Raw genomic sequence first — 18,160 nt, forward strand, 5'->3', positions numbered from 1 at the left:
ACCGCAGCCAATCACTGAGCTGAGTGGCTCAAGAGACGTAAATGGTATAAGCTCAGTGATTGACTGCAGCGGTGAGGTGCGCTGACAATGTAATGGCAAGCAGCAGAGGGGAGTCAGCCATCGGTTGTGATATGTTTGTAAAAGTGTTTGGCGTTGCTGTATATAGCACAAGGGATCAGACGATCGCCCAAGGGGAATATTGAGACCAATAAAAAGTAAAAAAAAAATGTTTTACAAAAGTTAAAAAAAAACAGATAAATTGTGCAAAAGAAAAAAAATATGATCCTAAAAAAAAAAACATAAATCCTTTGTTGGGATGACCCTACAAATGAAAAAGAAAATAGAGCTGTTGACTCACAGTTTGTGCAAAAGGGATAAAAAATGCAAGAACAAAATATTTTTGTGGTTAATGGGTTAAAAAAGGGAGTAATTTATAAAAAAGAGCAGCTACAAAGTGTTAGGATACATGAAGAATGAAGAATCAGTAAGAGTTCAGGGAGGACGGCGCTCAGAGGCTCGGCGGCACCGGGCGTAGACATACGGTACTGTAACTGTGAACTTAGGGCAAAGGTGTGTAAATATAGCAAAGCCGGGGGTGATGTGGGCACAAAAGCTTTGTCTGTATCAAAAGGATCAGGTCCTGAAACAGCCGACATCCTGCAGGAACAGCCAGTGAGGGATAACTCCAATCCTGACCAATAAACCATCAGATGCTGCAGTCAATAAAAGCCCCAGCTTCTAAACGGTTAGATAGATGAAGGAGCACCCCATCTGTCAAAGCATCGGCACAGAAGATTTTACAGAGAAAAGAGAGCGAAAGGAAGGAAGGAACAAAGGAAGGAGCGAAGGAACGAACTAAGAAAAAAAGCAGGAAGAAAAGGAGAGGGAGGAAGGAGGGAAGGAAGGTAAAGAAAGAAAGAAAAGAATGAGGGATGGAAAGGAAGGTAGAAAAGGGAAGGAAGGAAGGAAAAGAAGAAAGGGAAGGAAAGAAAGAAAGAAAGAAAGAAAGAAAGGAAGAAAGAAGGAAGGAAAAGAATGAGTGATGGACAGGAAAGTAGAAAAGGAAAAGAAAGAAAGAAATGAGGGATGGAAAGGAAGGTAAAAAAGGGAAGGAAGGAAGGAAGGAAAAAAAGAAAGGGAAGGAAAGAAAGAAAGAAAGAAAGAAAGAAAGAAAGAAAGAAAGAAAGAAAGAAAGAAAGAAAGAAAGAAAGAAGGAAGGAAAAGAATGAGTGATGGACAGGAAAGTAGAAAAAGAAAGGAAGGAAAAGAAAGAGAAAGAAAGAAAGAAAGAAAGAAAGGATAGATGGAAAGGAAAGTAGAAAAGGAAAGGAAGGAAGGAAATGAAGGGAAGGAAGGAACAGTGAAAAAGCAGGAAGGAAGAAAGAAAGAATAAAAGAAAGAATGAAAGAAAGAAAAAAGAAAGAAAGGGAAGGAAGGAAAAAAGAAAGAAAGACTGAAAAAGAAAGAAAAGAGAAAAAAAGAAAGAAAAAGAAAGGAAAAGAAATATATACAAAGTGTTTCCAAATATTTATAAAAGAAACACTAAAAAAAAAAACTAAAATAAACAAATAGGAAGTACCAAATAAGCAAAAAAAGCAACAAGTAGCAATCCGCACAGCCCGTACTCCAAAACTAATGCATTATCTCTCCCCCTGGTAAGATAAAAAAGGAATAAGAGAAAGAAAAACTTATTGTTACCTCTACCTTATAATGATCAGAATGAAAACTGCAGCTCTGGCGGCCAAAAACAAGCTCAATATGGCGACACAAAAAATTATTTAGTTTTAAATAGTTTTTACTCTTTTTTTTTTTAAACCAAAAATGGTGTAAAAAAAAATAAAATAAAATAAAAACACAACTTGCCTGATGAAAAAAAACAGTCCCTTGTATGGCTAATTTGATGGAAAAGTTAAAGGTTGTAGCTCTCAGGACACAGAGGAGAGGGGCATGGTAGAGTCCTCGGGGGCACCAACACCTGGGGTATGCTGAGGGGCTTATAGGACAAAGTCTGTGGAGTGGACCGTGTGACTGGTATGTGAGGTTTGTGTCAAAAAATCCTGCAAGACTTAGTCCACAGAAAGAACATTAGCGACGTCTTTCAGCTATTACGTAGTGATGACGTTTTTTAGGTGTGTCCCCTGTATTAAAGCAGAAACACTGCGGGGAGGAGGGAGACTGTGCCAGAAACAGCCAAAGTGGAGCCACGCGGCTGAGCCGGTAAGAAAAATGCTAGGGGGATATATACATAGGAATGTGGGGAAGATTGAATATATGGATGATGGATACATAGAGGGATAGATAAATAAAGTATTTCATGTTTTTTTCCTTTTTTCATTTTTGCGTATTTTAAAGCTTATCCTACTCTTGTGCACCATTTTTTTTTGGTTTTGGTTTTATATCTATACATATAGATTTTTATATATATATATATATATATTATATATATTTTATATATATATACACACGGTATATATATATATATATATATATATGTATATATATACGGCATATATACATATATATATATATACGGTATATATACATATATATATATAGATATATATATAGATATATATATGTGTGTGCATTTGTATATATATATATATATATATATATAGATAGATAGATTATAGATATGTGTGTGTGTGTGTGTGTGTATGTGTGTGTGTGTGTGTGTATTTGCAGCTATAAATACCTGGGGAAAAATAAATAAAAATAATGCTTTAAAAAAAAATATTATTTATATATACATATATAAATATATACACTGGTGTATATATATATATATATATATATATATATATATATATATATATATATGTATATATATACAGTACATATATTTTTTATTTTTTTATTTTATTTTTTATATATATTTTTAATTTTTATTATTATTATTATTATTATTTTATTTATTTATTTATTTTTACTTTTTCCAGGTATTTTTGATTTATTTATCAACTGTGTTTTCATAAAATGTCACAACATTTTTGCCATGATATTCTCCAGTCCTCCCTTGGAATGATTTTATGCACGTCTGAAATTTTTTCGCAAACTTTTGCATCATTTTAACGGCTTTTTGCACAAAAAGGCAAAACTAAAGAGCATTTGTGATTCTTTTCACTGCATTTATGGACCGTGTGCGCCATGTTGAAGACTTTTGGGGGAAAAAAGAGACATAGACCCTCCTCCCCCCTACATATCATGATTCGGACCCCTTGTAGATCAGTAACATTATAATCAATGTTTATCGCGCGGAATATACTAATAATTACTAATGACGGTGACCTGTAGAATAATCATTACAATAGTCTATGTCGGCTTCTCCAGCTTTAAAAAAAAAAATAATGGACGCAAATAATTGTGTTTTTGGACACAAGTGAAAATGAGCTGTTTTTCCAGGAATTTTTGGATGGCAGTGATAAAAATAATGTTTCATACAGAGCTAAAGTAATAGCACTATATGGTGTTCTTTAAAGATAGTTCCAAATGGTGCAAAAATAATAGCGCTATATGGTGTCCTTTAAAAATAGCTCCAAATAGTGCTAAAGGAATAAGGTTATATGGTGTTCTTTAACGACCATTACAAATAGTGCTCAAATATAATGCTGAAATAATAGTACCATACAGTGTCTAGTAATACCAGCTACATATAGTGCCAAAGGTAACCAAGTAAGAGTGAAATCCTGTGCTTTATAACAGTATCATATAGATCCCAAATCAGCAGTCAACTTTCAAGGACCATCAGCCAAGTGGTGAAGTTCTGGTGACCACCAATTTGGGCAAAGTCAAGGTCATTGATAAGGTCCATTCTAACCAAAGAAATGCTCTGGGTCTCCATCCTCTTGAGCTAGTTCAAACAGTATCATATAGATCACAAATCAGCAGACAACTTATAAGGACCATCAGCCAAGTGGTGGAGCTCTGGTGACCACCAACATGGGCAAAGTACAAGCTGCTTGATAAGGTCAATCCTGACCTGTGAAATCCTCTTGGTTTCCATGCTCTTGAGCTAGGTCAAAAAGTATCATATAGATCCCAAATCATCAGACAACTTACAAGTATTATTAGCTAACTGGTAAAGGTATGTGACCACCAACGTGGGCAAAGTTCAAGCTCTTTGATAAGCTCCATCCTGACCTGTGAACTCCCCTTGGTCTCCATCCTCTTGAGCTAGGTCAAACAGTATCATATAGATCCCAAATCAGTATACAACTTACAAGTAGCATCAGCCAAGTGGTGGAGCTCTGGTGACCACCAACATGGGCAAAGTACAAGTTCCTTGATAAGGTCCATCCTGACCTGCGAAATTCTCTCGGTCTCCATTGTTTTGAGCTAGGTCAAACAGTATCATATAGATCCCAAATCAGCAGACAACTTATAGGTAGCATGAGCCAAGTAGTGGAGCTCTGGTGACCACCAACATGGGCAAAGTACAAGCTCCTTTGATAAGGTCCATCCTGACCTGCGAAATTCTCTTGGTCTCCATCTTCTAAGTTACTTTAGGATGTCTAAAAGTCAATAGAAGGTAGAGACCTTGAGTAATTTCCCCTTTTACCTGTGCCGTAATCCACCCCTGTGTCTCTGAATGTTCAACCCGAGCAACATCTACTTGGCTCTGGTTATTGGCAACTATGCAAATATATTAGCAAAGAACAAATGTACTCGTTCTTTTATTAAGCAAGCCAGAAGCTTTGCAAAAATAAAGAAAAAAATTTAGTTGAGGACACCTGAAGCCTCCAGACTTGATGGAACTAGTTGACTGAAGCCTACGTACCGGTTGAACAACATTTTTACGCTCGGAGGGACATACAGCTGGCTAAAATGTATGAAAAAGCAGATATTAGCACCTTTGCAAACTGAGACAACATTACACTTTTCACTTAGTCATCATAAACCAAATACCTTTCCAACTGAAAGGAGGTTGAAGCTAACGACCCTGCCGATTGACCACTAGGGTCAAATCGGTTAAGATGGCTACCAAACTGAGCTCTGCTTCAAGTTCATCCTTAGTTTTTATTTATTGGAATCAACAATGTCAAATAATGCTTGTTTTTCATTTTCTTTTGCAGACACATCTCTCAAACCTCTCTCACAGTTGAGAGTCCTTAAAAAAAAATGGCCGATATAGAAAAGGATGACCGCCCTTGGGTGGGCGCAGTTCGAAGAATAGTGACTTTCTCCTTTGCGTTTCTCGTTCTTGCTGGGGTATTATGGGCGTTTGTTGACAGCATACCCCTAGCCACAGATGAGTTTAGAATTATGGCCTTTGGCATCTATGGTGCCTTTCTATCGGCCCATCTGATGATCCAGAGTTTTTTTGCTTATCTGGAGCACAGGAGGATGAGAAGAAGTGGTGTACCCGCCTCATATACCAAATCTGTGGCCTTGACAATATCTGCCTACCAGGAAGATCCTGTTTATTTACGAGAGTGCCTAGAGTCTGTCAAGAACACCGAGTACCCCCCAGACAAACTTCGAATCATCATGATAATTGACGGTAATAGCCCGGATGACCGATACATGATGGACATGTTCAAAGAAGTTTTTTCCAAAGAAGACGTAGGAACGTATGAATGGAAAAACAATTACCATCACTGGGACAAAGACACTGCCGAAAAATTCTATGGTCCAACAGACATGATGCCCCAAGAAGATTTGTATCAGAATGGTATCTATGCTGACGTTAGAGAGGACACCTTGTATGATAAAAGCATAACTAATTCTGGGCCGTATACTATTGGAATGGATCAATTTGGTGACCAACTACAAGAAGAGCCATTGCCAGTGTACGCAGAAATTGAAATGGAAGATCCCACCAGACATGATATTCAGACTCTTATTAAGACAAAGCGATGTGTCTGCATCATGCAAAAGTGGGGTGGAAAGAGAGAAGTCATGTACACGGCCTTCAAAGCTCTAGGAGATAGCGTGGACTATGTCCAGGTAAGACAAACATCTTATGCTTTTAGTTGCCGACTAACCTGGGATGAAACTAGAGAGCATGTGTGGTAGCTTTTGCTCTCAAGATAAAGCTATAGAGGAGTGTTCCTCAACTCCACTCCTCAAGGCCCACCAACAGATCATGGTTTCAGGATTTCACAGTATTGTACAGAGAACAATTCCATCACCTGTCCAATGCTAAGGAAATCCTGAAAACCTGATCTTTTGGTGGGCCTTGAGGACTGGAGTTGAGGAACACTGTGATAGAGGGTGGTGGTTGCAGTTTCTACCAGTCAATGGGCGGCTAGTAGATCCAACAAGGAAAGACACCAATATTATGAGTGACAGAGGAGTGACTTGAGGCCCAAGAGCTTCAATCAACCAGCCACTTTTTGGTGCATATTTTTCAACTGACCAATTGTTTTTGCCAATAACCCGAAACCACTTGTAGGTCAGCGTAATTCCTATTAAGAGGACGTGAGAGGGGTTGATGACCACATTATACTCAACAAATGACACTTATATAATTAGCTTATTGGTAAAAAATAGTCAGCACTATTTGCATCATGCAAAAGTGGTCTCAAAAGAGAGAAGTCATGTACACGGCCTTCAAAGGTCTAGGAGATAGTGTTGACTATGTCCCGGTAAGACAAACATCTTACGTTTTTAGATGACCAGAGCTTCACCTAACCAGCCACCTTCCTGGTGAATATTTTTCATCTGACCACTGGTTTCTGCTAATGACCTGAAACCACTTGTAGATCAGCGTAATTCCTAGAGCAGGAGAGGGGTTAATGACAACATTATTCTCAACCAATAGAACTTAAGTAATTAGCTTATTGGAGAAAAATTACAATAGTGTACAATACCGGTTGTGGTTTTTTTTGGGAAACAAGGTTGATCAACTCTTACTGAGACATGGGCATATATGGCACGTTGGTTTTGAAGCTTGATGAGCATATGATGCATAATTTATAATTGGATATTAACTAACAGGAAATTATGATTTAGGTGTGCGACTCAGATACAAAACTAGACCCATTGGCTACCGTGGAACTGGTAAAGGTCTTGGAGTCGAATGATCGATATGGAGCCGTAGGAGGAGACGTGCGCATCCTGAACCTCTCGGATTCCTACATAAGTTTCATGAGCAGTCTGAGATATTGGATCGCCTTTAATGTGGAACGAGCTTGTCAATCCTACTTTGACTGTGTCTCCTGCATCAGTGGTCCTCTAGGTAGGTCTTCATATTTTGGGGTTTCGTAGAATCTGAAAAATGTAAGTCGAAGTCTCAAGTAGAAACTGAAATGCTTTCCTACTGTCGGAAGTTCCTCCAAACCATGTATGATGTTGACAGTGGATGTTTTTGACTTTAAGGAGTTTTCCAGGATAAGGGTTATTCAGCCTATCAGCACTAGGCTAAAATTGTTTGGTCTACAGCACATATGACCAGTGCAGCCAAGTAATATTTTAGGGGGGTTTGAGAAGCAGTTTGGGAGGAGGGATATTGCCTACGTTCTGCATCCATTATTGAGTGGTGGAAACTTGTGCACCATCATGTTAGCAAATAAGGGTGTGGTGACTAAAAGCTCAACATTTCTCAAAATACATATCATTTTTTAGAGACGCTTTAGGGTGTTTTCTTAGTTCTTTACAGATCCAGCTCAGCTTAAGGCAAGCCATAATTTATGATACAGCAAATAACGTGAACATTTCACATTTCTCAATTTTTGAATCATTGTTAATAAATCATAAATTTCAATTGATTTTCAGGTCTGTACCGAAATGACCTTCTTCAGACTTTCCTTGAGTCTTGGTATAACCAGAAGTTTTTGGGAACCCATTGCACTTTTGGAGATGATAGACATCTGACCAACAGAATGCTCAGTATCGGCTACGCAACTAAGTGAGTATCAAAAAGTTGGCAATTCTAAAAAAAGAAAGCTGGATGGTGATAAAAAAAAAATAATGTATTGAAGACCACCCAAGATGTTCTTCTAGAACAAAGTCGAAATGAAAAGGATGTACAGAATTAGAATACACGGTACACGTAATCCTTGAAAACTAGTTTTGAATCCATCATTCGAGTTGAACATTGGTCAACTTGGTCAAAGCCGTTGAGAGGAGGTGCTCCCTTGTTCCTAATGTGGTCACTAGCTGGTTGTGGCTTCGTTATATACTCATTATTGCCTTCTTCTAGATCAACACAATATGTTTAAATGGAAAGTTAAAACTGATATGTATAAAGTATTAAAGAGGTATTCCCATCTCCGACATTTATGGCGCGTCCAACGGTGCCCTACCTTGTGTCGCGTATGGGAGTTTTGAAAATTGAGGAGCAAATATATCCAAACTGGGAATATTCCTTTACATTGTGACCAGAATCAAAGTGTAACGTTCGCGGCCGATGTAGGGGCAGTGAGCGGGATTAATAGACCCACTGGACCACAGGGGGAGTCCCAGGTTTACCCTTTAGTGGGAGGCAGATGCCAGGCAGACGCCAGGTACCACTCTCATCTCATAGCAGTAAATGGGACTGTGGCAGCTGACCCCCAGGACTGGTGACAGACTCAGATATAGGTGGGATGACTATGGCAGGCTGGACAGGTGGGTACAGACAGGTATAGTGGGCACAACAGAGATAGACAGGAATGGGGAGGCAGGTACTGGAGCCGGACACATGGATAACAGGGCAAGAGCACAGGACCTGACAATTAGCTAGGTAGTAGACTGGAGACTGAATGACTAACTAGAAGCATTGTGCAGGCACCTTCCCTAATGGGTGGGTGCCTCTAATGCACTGTGCCTCTCAGCCATAGGCAGAGAAGCATTTTCTGGAAATAGCACATTGACCCTTTAAGAGGAGGGCCGGTGTTCGCACACTCATCTTTGGTGTACTCCTGAGAACACTGTGCGATATGTACAGGGTCCAGGAGGTGAAGGAGGCAGCAGCACATGTAGATAGCCGGGGGAGTGCTAGGGAGGACACCACCTGGCTAGGGTGGTGAGTAAGTTGGCGACTCTACAGAGGTGCCGGCATTGCACAAACATTTTAAGGGCTTGTCCACTTTTGACTATATTGTTTTGTTAAATGACAGTACCCAATCTAAGGTAATTCAACGTCATATAGATGTCTATTCATCGGTTTTAACCTCTGATGCTTGATTTTTTTCTTAATTGGCATTTGGGTATTTGAAATGGCTAATAAAAATTACAAAACATTTCTAATAAAAATCTAATTTATTTACAGGTACACTGCACGATCAAAATGCTATTCTGAGACTCCTGCCCAATTCCTGCGTTGGCTGAACCAACAGACTCGTTGGACCAAGTCTTACTTCCGGGAGTGGTTATACAATGCCCTGTGGTGGCACAAGCATCACCTGTGGATGACCTATGAGTCAATCATTGCTGGCATCTTTCCATTTTTTGTTACCGCAACAGTCATAAAACTCTTCTTCAGCTGCCACTTGTGGGACATCATGTGGGTTCTACTCACCATCCAACTCATTGCCACCATCAAAGCTTTGTATGCGTGCTTCCTTCGACGTAACATGGTCATGATATTCATGTCCTTGTATGCCGTGCTGTATATGGCCGGCCTCCTTCCAACTAAGTACTTTGCCATTCTTACCATGAACAAAAGTAGCTGGGGAACGTCTGGTCGGAAGAAGATGGTGGGCAACTATATCCCTCTTCTTCCCCTGTCCATTTGGTGGGGAATTCTCTTGGCAGGACTGATCTATACCATCATCATGATGTCCCTTTGTACAGACTGTAGACTTCTAGATGCTGAGAAAAACTACTTGATCTACGGAGCTGCTGCTTACGCCGGTTACTGGTTACTAATGGTTGGCCTCTACTGGATTTGGATCAGACGTTGCTGCAGAAAGAGGCGAGATTACTACGACATTGAGAATTGACCAAGGTTGAGTCAATCCAACAGATCATGAAGCACATACTGCCAGAAGTATTAGCCAAGATGTAAGGAAACCTGAAGAAGACCATACTAAGAATGTGATGGTTCCATTGTTCTCGAACCATCTTTTTTCAAAATGGCTTCCAATATCGCGTCTTTTTTTTATTAGTCCTAATTTGTTGGTTTTATCTTGGTGTGCATGGTAGTTATGGGATCCTCGATGATGTCAAGTGTTGCCTACAGTTAGATGCAAAAAGAACCAGTGCTGTTTATTGCCATCTTAGGCTTTTTGTGACTTAACGGAAAAGTCAAGTCTTGGACCAATGGAAGATCCTGTCTCCTGCTACCCATGTAATTAGAAGGCGGCTCAGGGAAGAATAATTATCGCTGCTTTTGGGGTTACGGAAAACTTCTTCTTTTGGGTTTCTACTACAGAATGCGTTTACAGTCACAGGCACACCAACAGATTCTGAAGTTGCCAAAAAACCATGATGGCAATCTCACTGATAAAAAATATATATGTATAATAAAGACTAATGCTATAAATATTATTAGTATTTTTCAAAAAATACAATAAATAAAAACAATTTTTTTATGTTTCGTTCACGGCCCCAGCGTTGGTGAAATATTTGTACATAATGACAATTATACGTATAGGTTTTATATTATTATTTATTTAATTGTTGTGTTTTTATTGAGAATAAAATGTTTATTTTTTATTAATCACGGCTTCTTTGCTTTTCTATTTCGGCATACAAAGCTAAAAAATATATTTTAACAATTGTACTGATACCATAAACAATTTTATGATATTTCCTCCCTGCTCTTATTTTCCTCCTTACCGCTTATCTTATACCTGTGTGTGAGTGTGGTGTGAGATAGAGTTTTGGTTTCCCCTGTTTGTCTTCCTCTATTGGTTTTATCACACTGCTGTTCCGGCCCTCCCCTGGTGTAAGGGGGGACGGGTATAAAAGACCAGGACTGGGCAGGAGCAGGGTCAGGAAGGCGGCTCGGACATTTTCACCTTCAGACGTAACTCTGGGATAAGGGATAACTAGGGTCCCCATATTCTGAGGGCCAGTTTAGGAGCTCCTGTTCCCCTGTCTCCCCAATCATCATGACAGTAACACACCCAGTATTAATGTCACCCATCCAGGGCCCCTTCTGGGTTTAATGTCCTCCCTCCGGCCCCATCCAGTAAAAATGTTCCCCATTCTCGAACACATTAAAAAAAGAATATTCTTCTCACCTTTCTCCGCTCCTACAGCGTCTTCTTCTCTAGCCAGCTGACTTTGGCTTGCCTGTTATAGGCAACACATTACGTCGCTGCTATGCACCACCTCGGATGACCTCTACTGTAAGGCAAGTGACGATGTCCAACAGTGACTGGACCATTTGTGGCACTGATTAACCATTATTTAATTAATATCTCATAAATAAATTGTAGACATCAAAATAAGCAACTTTGTAATATATCTCATCAGAGAAATTTGCTTCTTTCTCCTCCTGGATTGATCTTTCATTCTCAGTTCATGGGTAAAATCTGTAAAATGTAAATTCAGTGAAGACAGGCTTTCCCATTAATGAGATAAGAGATAACAGTTGGTGCTCATAAAGTTTGCTGGAGAGGGGAGGAGCTAAAGACTGACACAGACATTCTGCTGCAAGTTCTCCTGAAACATTATGAGCACCAACTGTCAACTCCTATCACAGACATTCTGCTGCAAGTTCTCCTGAAACATTATGAGCACCAACTGTCAACTCCTATCACAGACATTCTGCTGCAAGTTCTCCTGAAACATTATGAGCACCAACTGTCAACTCCTATCACAGACATTCTGCTGCAAGTTCTCCTGAAACTTTATGAGCACCAACTGTCAACTCCTATCACAGACATTCTGCTGCAGGTTCTCCTGAAACTTTTTGAGCACCAGCTGTCATCTTCTATCAATGTCAGTTATATGGTTCTCTGCTTGGTGTCACCTGTCAATGATGTAATTCTCTGCCCGGTGTCAGCTGTCAATGATATCGTTCTCTGCTTGGTGTCGGTTGTCACTGATATGGTTCTCTGCTTGGTGTTGGCTGTCAGTGATATCGTTCTCTGCCCAGTGTTGGCTGTCTGTGATATGGTTCTCTGCCCGGTGTTGGCTGTCAGTAATATGGTTCTCTGCCGGTGTTGGCTGTCAGTAATATGGTGCTCTGCTGATGTTGGCTGTCAGTGATATGGTTCTCTGCTTGGTGTTGACGGTCAGTGATATGGTTCTCTACCAAGTGTTGGCTATCAGTGATATGGTTCTCTACCAAGTGTCAGCTGTCAGTGATATGGTTCTCTGCCCGATATCGGCTGTCAGTGATATGGTTCTCTGCCTGGTGTTGGCTGTCAGTGATATGGTTCTCTGCTTGGTTTTGGCTGTCAGTGATATGGTTCTCTACCCGGTGTCGGCTGTCAGTGAGAGGGTTCTCTGCTTGGAGTCGGCTGTCACTGATATGGTTCTCTACTCGGTGTAAGCTGTCATTGATATGGTTCTCTGTCAGTGTTGGCTGTCATTGATATGGTTCTCTGCTTGGTGTTGACTGTCACTGATATGGTTCTCTGCCAGTGTTGGCTGTCTGTGATATGGTTTTCTGCTTGGTGTTGACGGTCAGTGATATGGTTCTATACCAAGTGTTGGCTGTCATTGATATGGTTCTCTGCTTGGTGTCGGCTGTCACTGATATGGTTCTCTGCTTGGTGTTGGCTGTCAGTAATATGGTTCTCTGCTGGTGTTGGCTGTCTGTGGTATGGTTCTCTGCCCGGTGTTGGCTGTCAGTGATATGGTTCTTTACCAAGTGTTGGCTGTCAGTGATATGGTTCTCTGCTTGGTGTCAGCTGTCAGTGATATGGTTCTCTGCTCGATATCGGCTGGTCAGTGATATGGTTCTCTGCTCGGTGTCGGCTGTCAGTGAGAGGGTTCTCTGCTTGGTGTCGGCTGTCACTGATATGGTTCTCTACCCTGTGTCGGCTGTCATTGATATGGTTCTCTGCCAGTGTTGGCTGTCATTGATATAGTTCTCTGCTTGGTGTCGGCTGTCACTGATATGGTTCTCTGCTTGGTGTTGGCAGTCAGTAATATGGTTCTCTGCTGGTGTTGGCAGTCTGTGATATGGTTCTCTGCTTGGTGTTGACGGTCAGTGATATGGTTCTCTACCAAGTGTTGGCTGTCAGTGATATGGTTCTCTGCTTGGTGTCAGCTGTCAGTGATATGGTTCTCTGCCTGGTGTTGGCTGTCAGTGATATGGTTCTCTGCCCGGTATCGACTGTCAGTGATATGGATCTCTACCCAGTGTTGGCTGTCAGTGATATGGTTCTCTGCTCGATATCGTCTGTCAGTGATACGGTTCTCTGCTCGGTGTCAGCTGTCAGTGATATGGTTCTCTGCCCAGTGTTGGCTGTCAGTGATATGGTTCTCTGCCTATGTTGGCTGTCAGTCATATAGTTCTCTGCCCGGATCGGCTGTCATTGATATGGTTCTCTGTCGGTGTCGGCTGTCAGTGATATGGTTCTCTGCCCGATGTCAGGTGTCAGTGATATGGTTCTCTGCCCGATGTCAGGTGTCAGTGATATGGTTCTCTGCTTGGTGTTGACTGTCAGTGATGTGGTTCTCTGCTTGGTGTTGACTGTCAGTGATATGGTTCAGACAAACACACCAAGTCACAAGTTTACTTTGGTGTCCAATGTAAGACGTTACCAGCTATTTTGAGTTGGCAACCAAGATCAGCTACAGTGACCTAATCTTATTATCCCTAGCAGTAAGTAATGCTCCGACTCTGGCAGACGTCTACCAGGGTCTCCCTCCCGGAATAGCTGCTTACACTGATTTTATAGCCAGTCATTTACACCCTGTAAACCTCGCTGTGTGATTATCACTCCCATAGTTTCCACAAAAGCAAACACAAATCAGCAGAAAAAAAAACTTTAGCAACTTAAGCTCAAGGATAATTATGTTTGATGAGGAAAGTGAATTACGATTTTAATTAGTTTACTGAATATTTTGACGTGAGCTAAATGATTTTCTGTCACTTCGTATCATTCCAAAATGTGCAGCAATTACTTTATATTGGACCAATTTACTGTATAAATCAGAGAGGTTTCTTCTCTATAACAGAAATAGTAACATAAAACTCTCAGACTCTAGGAAGAGTGGGTATAATTTCCTGAGCAATACCCAGTTTCCCTGTCCTTTCCTTTCCAGTTCTTTTCCTTTCCTGTTGATTTCCTTCCCATTCCTTTCTATTCTTGTTACTTTCCCATTGCTTTCCAATCCCATTCCTTTCCATTCCTTTCTTTTCCCATTCCTTTCCTTTACTATTCCTTTCCATTCCCATTTCATTCCATTCCCATTCCTTTCCCATTCCTTTCCATTCCTTTCTTCTCCCATTCCTTTCCTTTACTATTCCTTTCCATTCCCATTTCATTCCATTCCCATTCCTTTCCCTTTCCTTTCCTTTCCTTTCCTGTACCTATCTATTCCCATTCCTTTTCTTTCCCATTCCATTCCTTTCGATTCCTATTCTTTTCCTTTCCCATTCCTTTCCTTTCTTGTTCCTTTTCTTTGACATTCCTTTCCTGTTCCTTAACTGTTCCTTTCCTTTCCAATTCATTTCCTTTCCCATTCTTTTCCAGTCCTATTCCTTTCCATTTCCGATTCCTTTCCTTTCCCATTCTTTTCCATTCCCATTCCTTCCCATTCCTTTCCTGTTCCTTTGCTTTCCTTCTCATTCCTTTCCATTCCGATTCCTTTCCCTTCCGTTCCTTTCTTTTCCCATTCCTTTACCATTTATTTCCATTCCTATTACTTTCCTTTCCCATTCCTTTCTTTTACCGTTCCTTTCCAATTCCTTTCCTTTGCCATTCCTTTCCTGTTCCTTTCCTTTACCGCTCCTCTCCCTGTCCTTTCCTGTCCCATCCCTTTCCATTCCCGTGCCTTTCCTTTACCATTTCTTTCCATTTCCGATTCCTTTCCTTTCCCATTCTTTTCCATTCCCATTCCTTTCCCGTTCCTTTGCTTTCCTTCCCATTCCTTTCCCGTTCCTTTGCTTTCCTTCCCATTCCTTTCCATTCTCATTCCTTTCCATTCCAGTTCCTTTCCCTACCGTTCCTTTCTTTTCCCATTCCTTTACCATTTATTTCCATTCCTATTACTTTCCTTTCCCATTCCTTTCCTTTACCGTTCCTTTCCAATTCCTTTCCTTTGCCATTCCTTTCCTTTCCTGTTCCTTTCCTTTACTGCTCCTCTCCCTGTCCTTTCCTGTCCCATTCCTTTCCATTCCTGTGCCTTTCCTTTACCGTTTCTTTCCATTGCCAATTCCTTTTCTTTCCCATTCCATTCCTTATTTGTTACTTTTCTTTCCCATTCCATTCTTGTTCCTTTACCATTCTTTTCTGTTCCCATTTCCTCTCTGTTCCCATTGCTTTCTCATTCCTATCCTTTTGTTCCTTTCTTTCTTCTTTACTATGACCAGCTATAGGGAGCTACGTAACTAATTGTAATGATAACCTCTTTCCTTGACTTCCTTATGTAACACTTGTATAAAATGTACAATTGGATAAAAAACTGTGGTTACACTTCAAAACTCCAACATAACGAGGAGTTCAGGAGTCATGGATATGGCTACTACTTTACATCAGGCATAATCCCTGTAACTTGCCAGCTATCATGAAATGTACAAAAAGATCTTAGAGAAAGGAGTCACTTTTTGGACTGAAGTTGGCAAATGTTACTCCCTTATTCTGTCACAAGAACCAGGTTTAGCTTCCTCCTGCATCTCTTTACTTATTACCAGATGGGTTTGTCAGGTATCTTGTTAAATTTCTCTGACATTGTTAACCTTGGCATTTTAAAAGGGTGTTTTGAAGTTTAAAAGTTATTATCTATCAAAGGAAACGGGATAACTTTCTAAGTGCTATGGGTCTGACTTCAGTTGCCCCAGTTTATTGGGGCAGAGGCCACTCATGTGCACTTCCTTTCCATTCATTCTTAATGGGTGCGCGGGAGACTGTTGAGCGCAGCGCTCGGCTGATCTTCGGTGCTCCAATTAAAAAGAAGTGAATGGAGTGAATCTTCAGTTTGCTTAAATTTAATTTCCTTCCATCTATTAACTATTGCCCTGCTGAAAGATATCAGACTACATATATTTTTTTTTGCTTCATTCCTGCTGTTAGCCATTGCCCTGCTGAAATATACCAGTCTGCATTCACTTCTCTGTTACATTGCTGTTATTAAACTTTGCCCTTCTGGAAGATACCAGACTGCATTCATGTCTCTGTATATCCACTAATTAACCATTGTCCTGCGGTAACATACAAGACAGCATTCATGTGACTAATTGCTTCTCTGCTGGACAATACCAGTTCCCCATACTACTACTTTTCCAGCATGTATCTACACACCTAGCTCTACATCATCTGCAATACCTGTTCCAATTGTTTATCCGCCATCCTGCCTAATGTGCTGCCCTGGTCCTTACTGCTGCACATGAAATTCATCAAGACCTACTCCACTGCACTTTTGCCTCTGGTCCGTGCTGCTCACCCAGACCTGTGTTTTAGAGAATTTGAAGCACCAGATCAGCCCATAAGAGCAAATCTTTTGGAAACTTTCTGTATGGAGTGCTTTAATGCTTCTTTATCAGACTAAAACCTTCCCCAAATGTGTATTCAGGGGCAGAAAGCTGCAGTATCGAAAAATGAGACCAGCAAAAAGTTGGCATGATAATGCAAAAAATTGACCCTACCCCATTTGCAATCTCCATCAAGAACATGTCAAAATGTTGGGAAGAAACCTGGAGCAGAGATAGAATTAACATTTTATATAGGTGGCCCAAAAAGTGGTCCGGAACTCATTCTGTACTTGATGAATTATTTTCAGAAAAGTAGAAATCTAACAATTTTCTGCTCTGAGCCTCAGAAATCATCTCACAGAAGAGAAATGTAATGCAATGTCCGGAACCACTATTGTGGAATACAGCAACCAGGTCAGACCCTGTTCACATACAGAGTCCGATAGGCCATCTGGTTTCTCTTAAACTGCTTTGCTCTGCTGAGCGTCGGCTGAGTTGTTTCCACTGCTCCCAACCATGTAGGAGTTCATCCTTTTTGGAGCTGTGTACAAGTCTTCTGAGAGTCAAGTTGCCGATTACCATTCATAGCTGGTCTCTCTGGGGAGTTTGTAAGGAGGTTGCCAAAGATAGCATCTGTTCATGCTCTTGTGAAAATCCCCTCAGAGATAGGGGTTCGGGGAAGATTAGGTCTGGGCCTGGTGAGAAGAAGAGGGACATGCTGGGGGCCCAAACCTCACTAAACTTCAATGTACCTCAAGGACAAGGGTCAGCACAGGGATTCCAGGCTGAGGGTCAGTTCAGGTGTCCCCTGATATCCTAGCCCACCTATGATAAGAAATCTCAAATTAAAAGCTTAGTAAGAATCTATAGTGTGGTGAGGGACAAGTTAGTCGAGAAGTTTAGTTACATAAGAAGATCGACTTGTGCCTGCTCAAGGGTAAGTCTTGGGTGGTGACAGTCTGGTGTGGAGCCACATTCCTGACTGGTGGCTTGTTCTTCAGATCTGTCTCGAAATTGTTTATTTTGCATTTGTACAAATCAATTGAGTCTAGGTTCAAAAAGTGAAGTTTTTATGGAGAACGTTTCACTTTTCTCATACCTACAGAACTCCCTCTGGCTATTTGTAATCTGAGAAGAACAATCACAATTACCGGAAGGTTCAGTTTCGCTCATACACCAATCAGCCATAATATTAAACCAAGGGCAGAATTTTGTATAGGTCCTGTTTGCGTTGAAAAAAACAACTCTGACCCATTAAAGCATGACGTTTTGAGAAGAAGCCATGGGTTCATAATGATGCTTTATAATCTTTATAGTCTTGATAATATGCCTTGCAGCTATGTAACAACAGATATACTGATATAATGCTAAGCGTCTACTGTATATAGGGTGATTGGCTAGATGGTCGTGGATTCCTTCACAATTTAGATCTTCCATCAACTTGAGAAAAAAAAACAGAGACATTGCCAGGGATAGAGGTAGAAGACAAGGACAATAAAGTCCTCTCTTATTCTGTGGTCACTGCAAATGGTAATTCTGATATCACCTGCTCACTAACCAAAATCCCATAATGTCTGTGTGCTATCTCATCCTTCTTTTCTGCTTGATTTCTAAAACTGAACATGGACAAAACAGAATCCAGCATCTTTGTCCCGTCTTAAGTCCGCTTTACACGCTGCGATATCGGTCCCGATATCG

At 40.7% G+C, this 18,160-nt stretch overlaps 1 protein-coding gene across 1 annotated transcript; it reads left to right on the plus strand.

The window, feature by feature from the left end:
* The first annotated feature begins 2,179 nt into the window (after window positions 1-2,179).
* On the plus strand, window positions 2,180-10,585 carry LOC142257016 (hyaluronan synthase 1-like). Its single transcript, XM_075329062.1, has 5 exons — window positions 2,180-2,217; window positions 5,073-5,946; window positions 6,955-7,180; window positions 7,717-7,849; window positions 9,194-10,585. Exons 2-5 carry the CDS (start codon window positions 5,119-5,121, stop codon window positions 9,864-9,866), a joined length of 1,860 nt encoding a protein of 619 aa, XP_075185177.1. The 5' UTR covers window positions 2,180-2,217; window positions 5,073-5,118; the 3' UTR covers window positions 9,867-10,585.
* The last annotated feature ends 7,575 nt before the right edge of the window (window positions 10,586-18,160 follow it).

Source organism: Anomaloglossus baeobatrachus, chromosome 11, assembly GCF_048569485.1.
Source record: "Anomaloglossus baeobatrachus isolate aAnoBae1 chromosome 11, aAnoBae1.hap1, whole genome shotgun sequence".
Taxonomy (NCBI): Eukaryota; Metazoa; Chordata; class Amphibia; order Anura; family Aromobatidae; genus Anomaloglossus; species Anomaloglossus baeobatrachus.